Source organism: Schistocerca nitens, chromosome 1 (assembly GCF_023898315.1).
Source record: "Schistocerca nitens isolate TAMUIC-IGC-003100 chromosome 1, iqSchNite1.1, whole genome shotgun sequence".
NCBI lineage: Eukaryota > Metazoa > Arthropoda > Insecta > Orthoptera > Acrididae > Schistocerca > Schistocerca nitens.
The window spans coordinates 496,320,106-496,341,018 of NC_064614.1; the positions used below are offsets into that span (position 1 = coordinate 496,320,106).

General features: G+C 43.0%; 1 protein-coding gene across 1 annotated transcript in view; it reads left to right on the forward strand.

Moving 5' to 3' along the window:
- LOC126252714 (5-phosphohydroxy-L-lysine phospho-lyase-like) overlaps window positions 1-20,913 on the forward strand; it is a 334,596-nt gene that overhangs the window by 170,521 nt on the left and 143,162 nt on the right. The window contains exon 2 of the mRNA XM_049953620.1: window positions 20,579-20,697. Coding sequence (XP_049809577.1) covers window positions 20,579-20,697 — 119 coding nt within the window. The remainder of the gene's footprint in view (window positions 1-20,578; window positions 20,698-20,913) is intronic.

Sequence of the window (20,913 nt, forward strand, 5' to 3'; positions counted from 1 at the left end):
ATTTCTCTGTGAGCGCCACTCGCATTCGAATCTTCGTGAATTATCCAGACATCATTCGAAGACGGCAACAACGGAAAAACGCGGAAGAGTGTTTACACGATTTCAAAATTTCAATCAGGAGTAAGACATCAGATGTGACCTACGACTCGAAATACACGAAATGAGGTGAAAGCATCAACGAAGAAGTGTAGGAGAATTAAACGGCTGGAGCACTGGATGAGAACATACGAGGGTTGCCCAGAAAGTAATGCGCCGCATTTTTTTCTTCAACAATTCTTTATTGAACATAATGAGAATTACACACACGAAAGAATGGTGTTTTATCAACAAACCCTATTTTTCCACGTAATCTCCTTCTCGTTCTATGGCCTTCCTCCAGAGTGAAACAATGGCGTGTATGCCCTGTCAGTACCAATCCTTGTCCTGGTGACGGGGCCAGTGCTTCAGTGTACATCATCGACCTCAAAACGTATTCCACGAATGGCATCCTTTAATTTGTCGTCACGAATGGCAACATGAGCTCGCTGCAACATGTCAGGTGTGACAGCCGTGTATGGTCTCCCCGACGGCTGCAAATCGTGGAGCTCCGCTGAACCGCCTTCTGATAACCTCACCCTCCGTGCCCAGCAACTAACTGTACTTCTGTCGACAGCAGATGCTCCATAGACTTTGCACAAGCGTTTGCGAACATTCCTCACAGTTTCTTTCTCCGTAGTGAGAAATTCAATGACAGCATGTTGCTTGTAACGTACATCACCTACAGACGCGATTTTGAAACTGTCCTGCAGCTACACAATCTGTCGGAAGTGACGGAAATTTGGCGCACTCACTCAGGACACTTCAAATAATACATACGTAACGTTTCGCATTCGTAGCATTGTTTTCGCCTGAGAAAAAAATGCGGTGCATTACTTTCTGGGCAACCCTCATATTTCATAATAAAAAATCCAGCATAAGGAATCCTGAAGGGCCCAAAAGCCATAAGAAGGAATCTATAACTCCTGATAGATCATATTAACATAAATTTTGCATTTCTGAAGCAAAAAGATGGCAGAAAAAGCGAAATATAGAAGAATTCTTTCCAATGATCCACGAACTCTACAAACGTAACAATCTCGTCTCAAAACACGTTCTTCACTCGTGGCTGCAGCGCTGATGAAGATATGAACGTTGACTGAGAAATCGTTTGCTTCTCATTCCTTAATGGATCAGGGAACTGTTATCCACCCTTGAAAACACTCAGGCTCTCATGAGGCATATGATCGCACTGGGTAGCAGTCCAAGCTTCTGCAGAACGCTGCGTGCTGTTAGTAACGGCGTGAATAGGTTCTATGGGCATCTGCATCAATTGCCTTCGAGAAGTGCCCATAAGCAGGATGCCGAAGAACACCTGAGGTGTGCTTGGTAGGTCCCCTGCCAATGGCAATCATGTCAACCAAACGCGAGTTTGTCGGTCATTCGGTGGCACCCGCTGTGTCTTGAGAAAGGCATTCTAGCTCGATTGCAACTTCTTTGACGGTCCGTAACGCATTTCTTCTGCTTGCAATCGTCGTACATCCCTCCTCCGTATTTAATAGCGTAAATATTGTACTGAAAGGTGCTTGTTGATTTAATCTGACTAGTGGCACTATAAAGCCGAAGGCGTTGTCGCTGTGGTAACACCTGTTCCCATCAGATCACCGTAGTTAAACTCTGTCGGACTTGGCCAGCACTTGGATGGGTGACCGGGGGGTGCCGAGCGTGGTTTGCAAGCGGATGCCCTCAGCCATTGTGAGGCCAATTGAGAAGCTGCTTGACTGAGAAGTAACGGCTCCGGTCACGAAAGCTGACAACGGCTGGGAGGGTTGTGTGCTGACCACGTGCCCCTCCATATCCTCATTCAGTGATGCCTGTAGGCTGAGGATGACACGGCGGTTGGTCGGTACCATCGAACCTACCGAGGCCTGTTCGGACGGAGTTGAGTTGAATGGTAGTATAAATCTTTGTAAGTATCAGGGGTTCATAATCGATGATCACTTGTGAACAGTAACAGCTGATAGCTCCTGGCCTACTACCTAGTACACTTCAGAAACTTGTTCCACCAGATATTCCATCTTTTACTGCTTTTAATTGATCGTCAACCATAATCATAGTCGTCATATCGGGCTCTAACTAAATTATGAATCATCTGAACTCTGCAACTGAGAGAGAGTATTGTCAATCTAACCCTACACACGATAACGCCAACCCAGTACAGCCTTATGGAGACGACTACGTAATCTTTCAGTGATATCTGCAGGTTTAAGATTTATACTACTACTGTGGTTGCACTGGGACAGTGGACAAGTTAATTTAAAAAGTTGCATGGCAGACTAACACTTTTACTGCCCTTAACTTGGAAAGCTGACATTAAATTTGACAAAAAAATTACGGTGAATTGCTAAGCATCATTGTCCTGTATGAATTCGTATCAGAGGGAAAACAGATAGGTAGAAATAATCAGCACGTTGAGGGCTCTGTACGTTAAGGGAATGGATTCCAAGATTCGACAGAATGTTGGCCATGCAGGCACTAGGCATGCTTAATTAGATAAGTTATGGAACGTGACTAAAGGAACTGAGACATCAGCAGAAAGTTCTACCAAGTTCTGGCTAAGTTAGTACACCGTTAATTAAAGCTTCGATAGACGGTAACAGGATGGAGCTCTGAATGGACCACGCTCTTCTAAAAGAACTGATTGGTCACTTTCGCACACCGAAAGCATGGCTCTAAGTTGACTTATTCTGTATGAACGGACAAGCAAAACAAAATTGAGCAACACAGAATGTTCATTATTCCCATGAGTACTGATGCTGACAAATCGCACCGTGGTCTAAACTCCTCACTAACCTCGCTTACAACTACACGTTTTCTTAACATTTCAGCTTACAAACTGATTCAGCTCCGCACGGCAGCAAACTCTGAAATCTTCCATCAGCCTTTTGCTACGTCCTACGCAGATGTGATTTACACAGTATCTGTCTGATACTTTCAGCATCGAAATTACTATCTATAAGTTCCCACCGCTATCTGATTTGACTCTACATCTTCCCACAACTATTTATCTGTACTCTACATCACAATTAACTCTCCACCATCCACACGCATCTGCTCCCTATTGCTCTGCACACCTATCTGACAGTCCTCTATGAAGCCCCGCAGTTCTCTCTCTTTCGGCCAACGAAAGACACGGCTTCTCGCTGCGTTTTTCGCAGCCTACCTCATCAGTCCACTGTCGCGCTTCTCTCTGTTGCGCTCTAGGCCAATCAGAGTCCCTAAAATGCACGTAGTAATACAGCTTTTAGACTCTCTTGCGAAAAGAGAAAGGTACCAGATCCTTCTAGAAGCTTGTATCGAGAGATCCTAAGAACCAGTGAATGTCTCGCCTAAAAATCCTGTGTGGGAGCCTGATTCTTCACCCGCGTACGCTTCACGAGTCACGCATGTCACACAAGAATGTGCCAGAGTTCGTTTCGGCAGTTTTTTAAGTGCGTCCGTCCTACTATTCTCCCACGAAATCTAACAGACGTTCGTTGTCCTCCTCTAGGAAGTCATCTACAACTACATCTACATGAATACTCTGCAAATCACACTAAAGTGCCTGGCAGAGGTTTCATCGAAACACCATCACAATAATTCCACACTCGAACAGCGCGCTGAAAATATGAATTCATATATCTTTCCGTGCGAGCTCTGATTCCCGTTATTTTATTGTGATGGTCGTTTCTCCCTCTGTAGGTCGGAGTTAACAAAACATCTCCGCATTCGGAGGAGAAAGTTTGTAATAGAAATTTCGTGAAAAGCTCCAGCTGCAACGAGAAACGCCTTTGTTTGAATGTTCTTTGGACGTTCTCGATGTGCTTCGTTGATCCTATGTGGTAAGGATCCCACACCGCGCAGCAGTACTCCAAAAGAGGACGGACAAACGTAATGTAGGCAGTCTCTTTAGTAGATCTGTTGTATCTTCTAAGTGTTCTGCCAATAAAACACAGTCTTGGTTTGCCTTCCCCACAACATTATCTATGCACTCTTTCCAATTTAAGTTGTTCGTAATTGTAATTCCTAGATAGTTAGTTGAATTTACGGCCTTTAGATTTGATTGATTTATCGTGTAACCGAAGCACTCAAGTGGATGGCCTCACATATTTCAATATTTAGGATCAATTGCCAATTTTCGCACCATACGAATGTCTTTTCTAAATCGTTTTTCAATTTTTTTTGATCTCTTGATGACTTTACTAGACAATACACGACAGCATCATCTGGAAACAATCGGAGACGGCTGCTCAGATTGTCTCCTAAATCGTTTGTATGGTCAATGAGCACAAGAGGTCCTATGACACTGCCTTGGGGAACACCAGAAATCACTTCAGTTTTACTAGATAACTTTCCGTCAATTACTATGAACCTTGGCCTCTCTTACAGGAAATCACGAATCCAGTCACATAACAGACGATATTCCATAAGCACGCTATGTGATTACAAGCCGCTAATGAGGTATAGTGCCAAAACCCTTTCGGAAATCTTGAAATACATAATCAATTTGAAATCCCTTGTCAATAGCTCTCAACACATCGTGTGAGTAAAGAGCCAGTTGTGTTTCACAGAACGGTATCTTCTAATCCATGTTGACTGTTTGTCAATAGAATATTCTCTTCGAGTTAATTCATAATGTTCGAACAAAATATATGTTCTAAAATTCTGCTGCGTATCGATGTAAATTATATGGGCCTGTAATTTAGTGGATTACCCCTGTTGCCTTTCTCGAATATTGGTGTGACGTGTCCAAGTTTCCACTCTTTGGGTACATGTCATTCGTCGCAGAGAGGAGAAATTCGTCCCAACAACCAGCTAAACTTATATTTTCATGCAAGGTAGTGAACAAGCACAGAGTAGAGATTGCTAATCATAAAGTGCACGTAAAAAATAAAACACAGGTTACACAGACACATACTCTGGGTTTATTTTTAAAAGAGTCGTTGTTGTTGTTGTGGTCTTCAGTCCAGAGACTGGAGTGATGTATCTCTCCATTCTACTCTATCTTGTACAAGTTTCTTCATCTCCCAGCACCTACTGCAACCTACATCCTTCTGAATCTGTTTAGTGTATTCATCTCTTGGTCTCCCTCTACGATTTTTACCCTCCACGCTGCCCTCCAATACTAAATTGGTGATCCCTTGATGCCTCAGAACATGTCCTACCAACCGATCCCTTCTTCTAGTCAAGTTGTGCCGCAAATTTCTCTTCTCCCCAATTTTATTCAAGACCTCGTCATTAGATATGTGATATACCCATCTAATATTCAACATTCTTCTGTAGCACCACATTTCGAAAGCTTCTATTCTCTTCTTGACTAAACTACTTATCGTCCACGTTTCACTTCCATTCATGGCTACACTCCAGACAAATACTTTGAGAAAAGACTTTCTGACACTTAAATCTATGCTCGATGTTAACAAATTTGTCTTCTTCAGAAAAGCTTTCCTTGCCATTGCCAGTCTACATTTTATATCCTCTCTGCTTCGTAGGTTACAGATTTGTAATTTATTTATTACGCGTTTCGCTCGGATAGGGCTTCATAAGGTAATCTTAAAATTAATGCCAATGGGAAGTATCACGTTAAAATTAATGCCAACAGCAAACGTGACATGGATGTGACAGAACAAAAATTGCAGGAACTGGAGGAAAGTCCTTATAGCGATCTGTAGTGCGCATTCCTTCATCTGATTTTAAGATCAATCACTAGACTAAAGCACCGGCAATATACATCGAGTGTTCCTAGGTACAATATCCTCTAGGTACAACACACTCCTCTTCACTTAATGACACTTCGACATTTGTTGCTACCACCTTCACTGTATTGCAGTTTTAATGACCAGAAATGTAGGCAAGTGTCTATTATGCAATCTCTGAAGGGTATATATACAACGAAAACTGGGCAAATTCTTTCCACAGGAAACATTTTCAGTTGAGTATTTGTTAAAGAAATTTACATATTACAATAAATTGAAGCTTACGAGTTAAAATGGCGGTGGTCCAAGACCTTTCCCAACGCCGATGCTCTCCATAACATGTAATTTGTTGGGCAAAACATTGGCTGGAGAAGCACATGCCTTCGCATTATCATACACAGTCGTGCCTGAGTGGTGGGTGCAGAATCACAAAGCAAGAGTAATTCATTCCGTGGACATATATACGAGCGCTGCCTGACAAGGATCGAACTGCGCGCTCCTTTCACTTTGAATGCACTGGTGGTCCAAGGCCGGCAGTGTGGAGTGTGTCGCCCATTGAACAAGAGGAAATGTTGCTCACCTGGTATGCCAAGTCGAGCTGCAACACCTCTGCACTCTACTGTAACAAATCACCGCCTGACACACGAAGGCCAACCGTAGATCGCTTTAGTCCCTGAGTAATATAAAAGGCGTCACGTACGAATCACAATAGCGCAATGTGGCAGCTGCATATATTTAGCTTGTACCTGTGAAGAATATTTATAACTGTTCTCTGTTACGACCAGAGCTATCGCTTCCGTCCGGCAAGAGCAGCCTACAAGTTATAAGATAATTACAGACGAATTAGCGCTTGAGGTGCCGGTACAGTCCTAATTATGTCGATCAGTCACTGATCAGTGTTCCTGAGTAGCCGAGGTCGGTGGCGCTCGACTGGTAGGTAGCCGCTTTGAGTCCTGGTGCAAGAAATTTTCACCGCTAGTACTTGGACGGCAAGGGGAGTAAATGCGTCGTGGTCACATTCCTAGTCATCAGACTTCGCACCACTGTTCTGGATTAAATACCTAATCTCTTCGCATTGTCTCATGGGCCGGCTGTATATGATTGTTGGGGATCCTTCCGTCGGATGGGGATCTTCAGCTCAGCAGCCCAATTGCTACTATTCGAGAGAAGAAGGGTGTGTGCCTCTTCTACCTCCTCTTTCCCTTCATCCGTAAAAATGCAAATACAAAACTTCACTGTACAAGCACTCCACTATACTCATACATACATTCCACACAGATACACACTTGACAGTTCATACCAGGTTGCCAAAAACCGTCTCCATCATCCCCTTGCCTAGGACAGCAATGTGAGATTCTCGCTCACTTCCTGGGTAGAGAAATGATTGGCCCTCCATTGTGAGAATGACCACATGTAGGAGAACCCAATTAGTACTGAGGATACAGAGCAATCATTCTGTTGACTCCAGACGTAAGTGCGTGGAATATGAATATAGACAGTGCACAGTGATTCGTTAACTGCATTAATGTATTTTATTATTGACGGCAGTTCTACATCGTTGGTAAACATTTTTGGAAACAGTGGCCAATAGAGTATTATATTTTAACTAAAGTTCAGTCTTGATCACAACAATCTTGATCTCAATAACATAGGTGACCGGTTTCGGTTATATTTATATAACCATCTTCAGACCCACGGCTTTCTTAGAGGATAGTAGGCGTAGCAGCTGAGGAGAGCTCCGCCTACCATCCTCCAAGGAAGCCATGGGTCTGAAGATGTTTATATAAATATATCCGAAACCGGTCACCTATGTTATTGAGACATAAGTGTTGTGATCAAGACTCAACTTTAGTTAAAATATAGTTCTGCATCCGCATCTACATCTACATCCATACTCCACAAGCCACCTGACGGTGTGTGACGGAGGGTACTTTCAGTACCTCCATCGGTTCTCCCTTCTATTCCAGTCACGTATTGCTCGTGGAAAGAAAAATTTTCGATATGCCTCTGTGTGGGCTCTAATCTCTCTGATTTTATCCTCATGGTCTCCTCGTGAGATATACGTAGGAGGGAGCAATATACTCCTCGGTGAAGGTATGTTCTCGAAACTTCAACAAAAGCCCGTACCGAGCTACTGAGCGTCTCCCCTGCAAAGTCTTCCACTGGAGTTTATCTATCATCTCCGTAACGCTTTCGCGATTACTAAATGATCCTGTAACGATCTACTGAGCGTCCCCCCTGCAAAGTCTTCCACTGGAGCTTATCTATCATCTCCGTAACGCTTTCACTATTACTAAATGATCATGTAACGAAGCCCGCTGCTCTCCGTTGGATCTTCTCCATCTCTTTTATCAACCCTATCTGGTACGGATCCCACACTGGGGAGCATTATTCAAGCAGTGGGCGAACAAGTGTACTGTAACCTACTTCCTTTGTTTTCAGATTGCATTTCCTTAGGATTCTTCCAACCTTGTTTCAGTGACACAGCATTTTTTGACACCACAGTGAGAATAATACTATTCTGGCTGATGTAAATACTTTTATGTTACTACATTACTTAGTGATGATCGATTGATCATAACTGGTGGTGAATAGATGTTTACTTCAACAGCAGCTCGTGCTGCGTGTTAAACGTGACTGCAAATATTTATGTGCTGTGTGGCATTACAGGCACAAAATAGTGGTTATTTACAGGAAGTATGGTACAAATTAAAGAGTAAAAGTCGAAACTACCAATGAGAGTCTGTAGTAATCTGGGACAGTCTGCATTCCGTTAGTGTTCCTGTTACATCCCACAGACGAATGACGTACAAGGATTCTATGTACACATGACATGCAGTGTGACAGATGGTGCCACTAGCATGCTGTTTGGTTGGTTGATTGACATGGGAAAGGGGACCAAACAGCGAGGTCATCGGTTCCGCTGGGTTTGGGGACGATGAGGAAGAAAGTCGGCAGTGCCCTTTCAAAGGAACCATCCCGGCATCCCGGCATTTGCGATTTAGGGAAATAGCGGAGGACCTAAATCAGGGTGACTGGAGGCGGGTTTGAACCGTCGTCCTCCCGAATGCGAGTGCAGTGTGCTAACCACTGCACCACCTTGCTCGGTAAGATGCTGTTTCCGAAGGTGCCACAGTTCGTACAGTTCAAACGTGACTCGACGAACATATAGATTCGACACCTTCCCCAGTCCTCCCAATCATCTGGCAGGGCACACTGTAGGGCCAAGGGTGCAGGCATTTTCGAAACGGCTAAGTTTTTAAATTGTTCGCATGCCGCCATGGTTAAAGTATTCCTTTCATGACAAAATGGCGATATCCAAAACCGGCGCCGAGGCAACTGCGGTACACCACTGGTACAGGTGAACGACAGCTCCGGAGATGTGTGCAGGCGAATAAGTACGAAACTGCTGAGCAACTGACCGCCCACATGGACCGAGGGGCTACCAACGGTGTCTCTTCAATGACCATTGAGCGAACGTAGCTGCGGGCCTCCGAAGCGGCCACCTGGTCCATGCACCCATGCTGACTGCTGCTCATCGGCGACGAAGGGCTGGAATTTGCGTGCCAGTACCGCAACTGGACGTCCAAAGAGTGGCGCCAGGTGGGCGTTTTAGATGAATCACGTTTTACGCTCCATAGGACAGATGGCGATTGGAGTGTACGGCGTGAGGCGTCTGCAAGCAAAGCACCTTGCAGCACTCGTCGGAAGGATCCAGGCCGGAGTAGGGAGAGTTATGCTCTGGGGAATGCTTCTGTGGCGTGCCCTGGGTGCTCTCGTCATTCTGGAAGGCACAATGGATCAACACAAGATTTCATCTATCATGGAGGACCGTGTCTACCCTACATGCAGTTCGTTTTTTCCTTCGCACTATAGCATCTATCAGCAGGACAATGTAAAGTGCGGCACAGCTCTCACTGTAATTACGTGATTTGAAGAACGCCAGGATGAGTTTACCATACTCCCCTGGCCATCAGACTCTGTAGGACCATCTCGATCGGACTCTTCTCGTGATAGATCCTCAGCCGAGAAACTTGGCGCAGCTGGCCACGGCATTGGAGTCGGCATGACTCCACGATCCTGTCAGTACCTTCCAGAACCTCACTGACTCTCTTTCTCGCAGTTGTTCGCACCGCAAAAGGCAGTTATTCTGACTTTTGGCAGATGATCACATAAGTGTGGCTGGATAGTGTATAACTACACTTCTTTGACAAGCATTTTAATTATTATATTTTTCTCTCAACACACAATTTTAAAAAATTGAGATCGACAGGAATAGCGAAATGGCTAAGCAGGCGTGGCTAGAGGACAAATGTAAGGATGTAGAGCCTTATCTCACTAGGGGTAAGATAGATACTGCCTACAGGAAAATTAAAGAGATCTTTGGAGAAAAGAGAACCACTTGTTTGAATATCAAGAGCTCAGATGGAAACCCAGTTCTAAGCAAAGAAGGCAAAGCAGAAAGGTGGAAGGTGTATATGGAGGGTCTACACAAGGGCGATGTACTTGAGGGCAATATTGTGGAAATGGAAGAGGATGTAGATGAAGATGAAATGGGAGATACGATACTGCGTGAAGAGTTTGACAGAGCACTGAAAGACCTGAGTTGAAACAAGGCCCCCGGAGTAGACAACATTCCATTAGAACTACTAACACCCTTGGGAGAGCCAGTCCTGACAAAACTCTGCCATCTGGTGAGCAAGATGTATGAGACAGGCGAAATTCCCTCAGGCTTCAAGAATAATATAATAATTCCAATCCCAAAGAAAGCAGGTGTTGACAGATGTGAAAATTACCGAACTACCAGTTTAATAAGTCACAGCTGCAAAATACAAACGCGAATTCTTTACAGACGAATGGAAAAACTGATAGAAGTCGACCACGTGGAAGAACAGTGTGGATTCCGTAGAAATGTTGGAACACGTGAGGCAATACTGACCCTACGACTTATCTTAGAAGCTAAATTAAGGAAAGGCAAACCTACGTGTCTAGCATTTGTAGACTTAGGGCCGGCCGCGGTGGTCTCGCGGTTCTAGGCGCTCAGTCCGGAACCGCGCGACTGCTACGGTCGCAGGTTCGAATCCTGCTTCGAGCATGGATGTGTGTGATGTCCTTAGGTTAGTTAGGTTTAAGTAGTTCTAAGTTCTAGGGGACTGATGACCACAGATGTTAAGTCCCATAGTGCTCAGAGCCATTTGAACCATTTTTTTTAGACTTAGAGAAAGCTTTTGACAATGTTGACTGGAATACTCTCTTTCAAATTCTGAAGGTGGCAGGGGTCAAATACAGGGAGCGAAAGGCTATTTACAATTTGTACAGAAAGCAGATGGCAGTTATAAGAGTCGAGGGGCATGAAAGGGAAGCAGTGGTTGGGGAGGGAGTGAGACAGGGTTGTAGCCTCTCCCCGATGTTATTCAATCTGTATATTGAGCAAGCAGTAAAGGAAAACAAAAGAAAAGTTCGGAGTAGGTATTAAAATTCATGGAGAAGAAATAAAAACCTTGAGGTTCGCCGATGACATTGTAATTCTATCAGTGACAGCAAAGGACTTGAAAGAGCAGCTGAACGGAATGGACAGTGTCTTGATAGCAGGATATAAGATGAACATCAACAAAAGCAAAACGAGGATAATGGAATGTAGTCGAATTAAGTCGGGTGATGCTGAGGGAATTAGATTAGGGAATGAGGCACTGAAAGTGGTAAAGGAGTTTTGCTATTTGGGGAGCAAAATAACTGATGATGGTCGAAGTAGAGAGGATATAAAATACAGACTGGCAATGGCGAGGAAAGCGTTTCTGAAGAAGAGAAATTTGTTAACGTCGAGTATAGATTTAAGTGTCAGGAAGTCGTTTCTGAAAGTATTTGTATGGAGTGTAGCCATGTATAAATTGAATCATGGACGATAAATAGTTTGGATAAGAAGAGAATAGAAGTTTTCGAAATGTGGTGCTACAGAAGAATGCTGAAGATTAGATGGGTAGATCACATAACAAATGAGAAGGTACTGAATAGAATTGGGGAGAAGAGGAATTTGTGGCACAGCTTGACTAGAAGAAGGGATCGGTTGGTAGGACATGTTCTGAGGCATCAAGGGATCACCAATTTAGTATTGGAGGGCAGCGTGGAGGGTAAAAATCATAGAGGGAGACCAAGAGATGAATACACTAAGGAGATTCAGAAGGATGTAGGTTGCAGTAGGTACTGGGAGATGAAGCAGTTTGCACAGGATAGAGTAGCATGGAGGGCTGCATCAAACCAGTCTCAGGACTAAAGACCACAACAACAACAACAACCTTTTATTTTTTTTATATGTCGATCCGTCTAAATTATACACTTCCTCACCACCTGTCCGCTCTCCTGTCAGCTTTTGATTCAACCAGGGCAAGTGCATGCAGCTTTCAGTTGTGTTATGGTTATGAGTGGATAACTGTCAAATGAGTTCTATTGGACACATAGGTATTTACTGACGTCAAGTTACAAGAAGTAACAATGATTTTTTTATGTTTTGCGTTTGACTACGATTTTATTACTCATAGTCTGTTCTTATTTTTTAGTATTGTCACAGCTTTTAACTTTAGATTTTATGTTTCACTGTTTACTACGTATTTACTTGATTCCTTTATTCCTACAGGTGTAGACCCAGCGTAATTTTTGTATTCTGTCACAACCAACATTTGTCTTTGCCTTTGCTCTTATACAAGTGCAAGTTACTGCATCATAGGGTTATTACTGGTATATCAAGTTTTTGTATAATTTGCGTCTCTTACGAGCATGGTATGTCTAAAACTTTCTTCGGTGTAACAATGTTTAGTTGCATGTAGTTAAAGTTCATATAATATTTATGTATGATGCTCGTTCCTCACTTTATATGCTGACGTTTTTATGACGAGTCGTCGGTTATTAGCTTTATACTTGAGTTTCCCTTCAGATATCTTAAGCTTGACGATTATTCCACAAAAAGGAAATTTTTCCTAAAGCGCCTTTCTGTTTTTTGTACTTGTTTGCAGATCTGGGGATGGTTGCGTTGACAACTGAAACTAGTCTAGTCATCAAATTTTAATTTCTATATACAGGGTATTAGTTCATAAGTGCAGATATTGTGATCATTGGTAGCTTCATACGTGCACACTTCAGTATATTAGCTGTTTTGTTCTATGTGTCTAACAGTCTTCTTGTAAACAGGTCACATAATTTACTGCCTGATGTTTGTTGCACGATCGTAACTGCAGCACTAAGTGCACTACGCTTATCAGTATAGACTAACCGTACTGCGTCCACACTTCAACACCTGAGCTGCACCACAAGGGAAAATAAGAACTAATGACTTGCTCTTGCCACAGGTACTTGGAGGTACTAAACCTAAAAACGTACTGCTCCTAATACCTATAATCATTAGTCTGAAAACAAAGTAAATACCGATGTAATGTCGTTCAGCACACTGTCCTCAGTCATCAACAAAAATATATGCAGTTTTACCACTTACACCCTGTATGAACGCGATGTAGGCAATTACAATTTTGAAACGAGACAAAATCGCGACTCGTCTGACCAACTTAGGCGCCTCCAGTCAGGTAATGTCCAGTTTGTGTTATTTGTCCTACTGAAGATATGTAGCTTTATGTGCTTCCGTGATGTTTGGCCTTTTGCGAGGTAGCCGATTCCAAATGTCCATTGTATGAAGTTCCCTCCACGATGTTCGCTCGTAAACTGGTGGAAATGACCCTGCATTCGCTCACAGCAGCAATTCCAGACGGATTTCAAACTTTTAAACCGTTTGTCGTTGACAGACCGTGACGCTTGTCTCCACCCCATTCGTTCAGGTTCGTTTACGACCACTATTCTTATCCCACATTATATGTCTGCAAGTAGTACAACATCGTTCTAAACACGTTGAACAATCCGCTTTGGAGCACCAACAGATCGAGCAAGCTCATTCACTGCGTGGCCATGAACACGTCTAAATAAGATAGGTTCTTTCTGCAATTCTGTCACGTCTGCACGTCGACCCATGTTGCTGCGCTGAGTCCATTCAAGTGACTGTCATATACTGACCACTTTACTGCTATAACCTAAGTCAGCAGTGGAGGACCACATGGCAGCCTAGTACGAAGACAGCAGAGGAGGATCACGTGACCGTCTAGCACAACATCTACAGCATTCGAAAGCGATCAGTGTTCTTTTTTTTATGGGGGTTACTGATAATCTGTCCGATGAACTTATTTCGATTTTGAGATCTATAGTACTTTCATACGATACTCCTTATTTGGTATGAACGTCCCGGCCGAACAACAGTAGCAGCTGAATTAATATTCTGTCCAAATGTTGAACTTTGTTCGATCTCTCATAGCAGTTCTGTTTTCCGATACCGAGTGTCTGATGAGACGTGTAAAATACTTTTTGAATTCGATATTGCAGTGCGATGTTCCTTCATAAATGCATGCGTATCAGAAGGAATGCCAACTGTGGTGACTGCTGCGTTATGAAATACATGAAATGTATTCACAATTGCAAATGCGAACAGCCTCAGCTGTATAAGGGAATGACAACATGAAAATTTGTGCCGGACCAGGACTCGAACCCGGGCTTCCTGCTTTACGAGAACGATCGCCTTAACCGTTTTGGCTGTCCATGCACGACATGCGGCCATACCAAATTTCCATTTTTTGTCTTTCCTGCGTCACATCGTGTACTCGTACACACTTTACGTAATTCCCGTAAAGGGGAGGGCACTTTAATTGAAAGTTCCTACCCGGTATCGTCGGATAAATACGATAATACAGTTCGTGTATTGGTAAGAAGACGACATGCGGAAGTTCGGGTCTGGGTGTGAGTCGTACACGTATAGCCAAAGCAGTTAAGGCGATTGCTCGCGTAAAGCGGGAAATCCGGTTTCGAGTCCTTGTCCCATAAAAATTTTCGTTGTCCTTATTCCATTATACTGCGGATGGTTGTTTGCATTCGCACTACGAATACATTCTATGTATTATCATTGTTCGCTATCCATGCATATTATAAAAATTTATGTGCTGTATGTATGTACGTATGTATACTAACTAAACAAACACTCTTTTTAGCCTTGTTTCACAATTTATTATTAAAGTTATTGCACAACCTAGGTTTAGGGTTATAAGCCGTTTTTAAGTACATTACTGATTCCCAAAGATGATAATACATCGATAAACATGATGACGAGGCAAAGATAATCTCAACTTCTTAGGTATCGATCCATAGCTTAATGTACACTTACATCAATGACTATTTTTTTAACAAATTACATCCATTATTACACATTCACCAATTATATCACAATGAACGGACTAAAGTTATGCATCAGCTAAGAAATAATATGAATCAGTAGCACACTAACATAAAGGTCAGTGTGGAGTTGTGGGGGCCCAGCATAAATTTCCTGGACATTAGCTTAAAGATTGAAGACAGCAACAATAAATTTAAAATTTACCGAAAAGATTCCTTCACTGACACTTTCATTCCGGCTTCCTCCATACAACCTGCAAACTTGCAGCATTCCATCACATGAACCACCGTCTCCTTTCTATCCCCATGTTCCAAGAAGACTTTGACCAGGAACTTAACACAATAAAAACAATGGCCATATTTTGACCCAACACCACTGATAAAATTTTAGGTAAGATGAACAAACAAGCCAGGTCCCTACTGTCCCCAATGAAAAACGCAGACAAACAGGAAAAGAAATGGTGCAGATTACCTTTTATAGGGAAGACATCAAACAGCGTAAGTGACATCTTGAAGACAAAGGGTTTCTTTGTGTTTTTCTATGTCCCTCAGGCAATAGATGGTTTCTTGTTCAATGCAAAAGAAAAGCAGCCAGCTATTACAAAAAGTGGGGTTTATAAAATCACATGCCGGGAGTGTTAGTCATGTTACACTGGAGAGACGGGAAGGTCAATCTGTACTAGGCTTAAGGAACAACACCACAGAAGCTGGAGATTGAAGAAGCCTGATTCAACCTTGGCAGAACATTGCCTGAACAATAATCACAAATACGCAATTGATGTAAAAGTCCTACACACAGAGGAAAAGGGGGCCAAACTTGACCAATTAGAAATTTTAGAAATTAAATAAACAGATGTGTACATCCCCACACCTATTATTAAACGAGCAAACCCAGTTCAGCTATTCGCCTCTTTTAGATGAGATCACAACCCCAGGATAGAAGCAAAACTTTGGGCTCCAGTCCATCGCAGTTAAAAATAGCTGATGCATAACTTTAGTCTGGTCAATGTAGTATAATTGGTGAATGTGTAATAATGTATGTAATTTGTTTAAAAAATGGACATTTATGTAAGCGTACATTAAGCTATGGATCGATACCTAAGAAGTTGAGATTATCTTTGCCTCGCCATCATGTTTATCGATGTATTATCATCTTTGGGAATCAATAATGTACTTGAAGGTGGGTTTATAACCCGAAACCTAGGCTGTGCAATAACATTAATAATACATTGTGAAACAAAGCTAAAAACAGCGTTTGTTTAGTTAATTTACAATGTTTCACCAAGAACTCACAGTTGCTTCAATTAAAACGATTTTGAATACGTATGTATACGTCTATATTCCACCTCTCCCCGTTTTCAACCGTCTTTGTACGCATACTCCTTACTGTCAGGAAACAATCGCTGTGGGGGGGGGGGGGGGGGGGGGGGAACCACCTACCTGTCATGGGATATGACGTCATAAACAATGAGATGCTTGAAATACAGTCGCGTCTCATATATGACTTTAAAATTTATTACTCCAGTGCTACTGACACTGTTCCCAATAAATTTCGCAGACAGTGTTTACATATGCCTCTAAACAGACCTATAAAATTATATCGTGGTATCACACATAGCTCAGTAGATACGACGTCATAAACATCGACATGCGTGAAAAATTGCCGTATTGTGCATGACGCGTAATTACTTCTTTGCTACTAACTCCATTCGCAACACATTTAGCAGACGATGTCAACAAATGCTGCAGAATGTACGTACACATTTGTATGACAAATACTTCAAGAGACATGACGCCAGAAACACTGAGATGCGTGGAACAATGCTGTGACATGCATTAAGTTTTAATACCTTTATTCTTTACCGCTTAAGACACTAGTACAGTCGAGTCAATTTAAGGAAATCCCTGGAACCTGGCACCGCCTTTAATAGCTTTCAACTGAGAAGCGCAAACGGATTTGGCGAAAACAATAGCTGTCTGTAGTGCTATGAAGAGGCGTAGCCATAGAGACTTTTAGAAAATCGCGTTGTAGATACGCGAAGCAGGTGCGCCCAGTTGCCTCGACATGTAGCTAGAAGTGTTTATAATCAAGTTGTGAGCTAACGAAACATTATAGAGAATTTTATTTCGCATATTGTTTCTTAATCTGGACACTGTATTTATACATTTGTACATTCTGGATATTTATTTGTACGATTGTTTCATAACTTCAAAAGTGTTTTTACATATACATGGAAATGAAATTTTTCCGATATTACACTGCAAACACACTTCATTTTTTGTTCCAATCTATAATAGAAAATTGACAAAATGAATACCAGGGTAATGCAGGGTTTGTCATCTAGTTACTTACAAAAACGTGTTTGGTAAAGCAGTGCAAGAAAGTTCTTCAAATGATACTAATTCAGTCAGAGATATTATTTTTTTCTAAAGAAAAGCTTACAAACCCAAGAAATTAAACTGGTCAAGGAAGAACTCTTGCGCCACTGTATTCGGAAGAAGTGCTGACACGATCTTCCTTTTTATTATTACTAAAACTTATTACGTCAGGACAGCACGAACGCAGTCCCGACTACCAAAAATTATGCGCCCTAGGGACGCGCATTTCTTTTTTTATAATGTATTTATTTATTAATATAACATCATTACAACAATACATGCACAGAAAATTGTAATTGTGAATATCTGGTCATGATTATGCCCAATAAGGGTTATATCGGTTTCGCAGCGCTATTCAAAGGACGGGATTATTATTTCAAAAGATTGCGCTGTTACATTGCTGCACTGCTGTAGTGTTCCTTCACTAGTATCCTGCATCACAACGGGACATGATATGTAGACAATCAGTGGCGCTTGGATAACATCTCTGGTATCCGTCTCACGGCACGTGTTATATAGCCTTCGAAAGCGTACTTATATAACATCTGTTCTGTGTAGTAGACTGGCCATGCGAAATTCTTTATGTCAGGCTTAACTGAACATATTGTCCACACTTCTTGAACTCCAATAGCCGCACTTATTTCGCATTATGAATCGTCTTGTTAAGCTTTATTTCATAAGGCCTTCTCTTTGCAACGAGTGCTGGTCTGAATATAGAACAAGTGCTACATAAAACGATCTTGTACTTCACCTACAAATGTATGTTCACATTCTGAATTTTTTTAGAGCCTATTTTTTCTAATAAGTGACTGAAGACTCAAATGTACCTACATTCTGTTTTGCAATTATCTCTGTACGCAGGCTCTGTTTTCTTCAGCAGATTTGCAGAATTGACGGCATGTGCGTCAGAAATGAAAGAGAATTTGTTGTCGCTTTCCACTTACGCATCTATCTACATTGCGTAATTTTTTTTACAACGAAACACTGTAACTGAGAGTACACTGAATTCTTCCTATTTAACCTCTGCCACGCAGCGTGCAAGGCCGGCCTCGGTGGTCGAGCGGTTCTAGGAGCTTTAGTCCGGAACTTCGCGACTGCTACGGTCGCAGTTTCGAATGCTGCCTCGGAGATGGATGCGTGTGATGTCCTTAGGTTAGTTAGGTTTAAGTAGTTCTAAGTTCTAGAGGACTGATGACCTCAGATGTTAAGTCCCATAGTGCTCAGAGCCATTTTGTTTTTCGAACGAGGGTCGACCACGTTGAACCACAGCATCACATGATCGCTACGTTGTGGATGTGGCAAGAAAAGACCCACGGCAAACAGCGGATTCAATTGCAACCACATTTAACAGACCTGCAATGCACGCAGTCTCACGCTGCACAGTGGACTGCATGGGGGTGGTCTCTTTGTCCGACGACCAGTACGGTGTGTTCCGCTGACACACGCAGTTCTGAGCACCGTCTGCGATGGCGTCGAGAGCGTAGGAACTGGACCAAGGAGGAGTGTGGTCGCGTACTCTTCTCGGATGAGAGCAGTTTCAGTCTGAGTAATGATTCTGAACGTACCCTCGTATGGCGAGGTGGTAACCCGTAAAGGACACAGGGACATTGTCGAACACGATGGTTTTGGTGGTCCTGGTGATGTGGTGTTGGAAGACATACTGACCTCAGAATCTTTCAACACAGAACACTCGCCTGGTCAACGTTTTTGTGATAGTGTGCTCCTCCCACATGTGCGTCTTTTCACGAGTGCATTCGGCCCTGATTTCATTTTTATGCATGACAACGCGTTACCGCATCGAACTGCGAGCGTGGAGGAGCTCTTGGAGGAGGAGGAGGGGGAGGAGGAGGGGGAGGAGGAGGAGCAGGAGGAGATTAGTGTTTAACGTCCCGTCGATAATGGTACCGTTAGAGACGGAGCATAAGCTCGGATTAGAGGAGGACGGGCAAGGAAATCGGGCGTGTCCTTACAATGGAACCATCCGGGAATTTGCTTGCAGTGATTTAGGTAAAACACATTAAACAAAAATCAGATTGGCTGGACGCGGGATTGAACCGTCGTGCGAGTCCAGTGTGCTAACCACTGCACTGCCTAGCTCGGTAGGAGCTCTTGAAATCAGAGTCCCAATGGACTGGCTTGTTTGTTCCTCCGACTTAAATCCCATCGAGTATGTGTGTGGAATGCGTAGGGGAAGCGAAGCGTGTCCACATGCACCAACGACCATCCAGCTGTACTGTTTGAGGACTGAAACGCTCTATGGACAGAACTGTTCTCCGACCTTGTCGCCAGCGTGGGAACACGTCGCAGAGCAGGAATCGCCACCCACGGTGATCAAACACCTTATTAAGAACCATGTTTCGCCCTTTATAATGTCCAGGGAACCATTATGAACCACGGTGACTCCAGTGTAATTGTTGTCTTTGAATAAAAGTGTCATTTCTATTCGTGTCATTGATATTTCTTTCGGTTACCTCCTGTACCACACTGTAGTAGTTCTTCCAACATACAGTTCAAGTTTCAACGAACTATGTTACTGGCAGTGGCACATTAGGTGATAGTCACTTTCATCCTTATTTTTGGGCCTCAGTGTGTGTATAATGCATATAAACTGCCACGAATCAGACGAAAATGTTGAACTACCGAAATTTCGAAAGACGTTTCCGCTAAACAGGAAATCTGTCATTAGCAAAAGACGTCAGGAATGGGAGGTATTCAGACACTTACTGACAGCTTAAAACTGTCTGCCGGACCCCGACTAGAATCCTGATACCTGGTTTTCTCGTTCATCTTCTTATCGACTGGGTTAACCGAGCGCGTCTCACGGCCGAGTGCCAAGCATGAGTAAGGCACAATCTCTGTTTTTCTGAAATGAAAGATAGCTTGTCGCTAGGATTTCACTCTTATTAGATACTATCGTTTATTTGAGGAGTTTTCATATTTGAGAGGGTGGTACAGGTTCCTTGTTTGGCCATTTTCATTTTTATCCTTGGCTCTTTCCGTCATCTATTGTTGCAAAATTTTGTTTGGGTCTTTATTAGTTCGTAATGGCAATACTTCGCTGATTCCTACAATAAACAAATGTCCTGATGTGAAACTGGTGTATTTTGTAGTCTGCACACCAAAAAAATCTTTCGGTGATGAAAATTAACGACTTAAGCAGAGGTGAACTAAGTGCGGCCTGACATTTGTTCCAGGGGCACCTGCCAGTTGCACTTCGGGCGCAGTCCGCTCAAGGTGGTCCGCTCCAGTGGGCCCTACCTGTACGACGATGACGGCTTCCGCTACATCGACTGTTCCTCCAGAGTCAACAACGGTGAGTGTTCCGCAGCCCTGCTGCTGTTGGCTGCATAAGAGCCAAGGCCGACGATATCGCCAGTGCCGTTTCTGCTCCCAAAGTGAGTGTACGGCTACAGTGCACACTGCTCCATTACATTCACTATCTGCTCAAAAGTATCTGCCCATCCCCATGTAAGGCAGCACTGACCACTAGATATCGCAAGAGGCAGACCCGCCAATGTAAAAGGAGGCG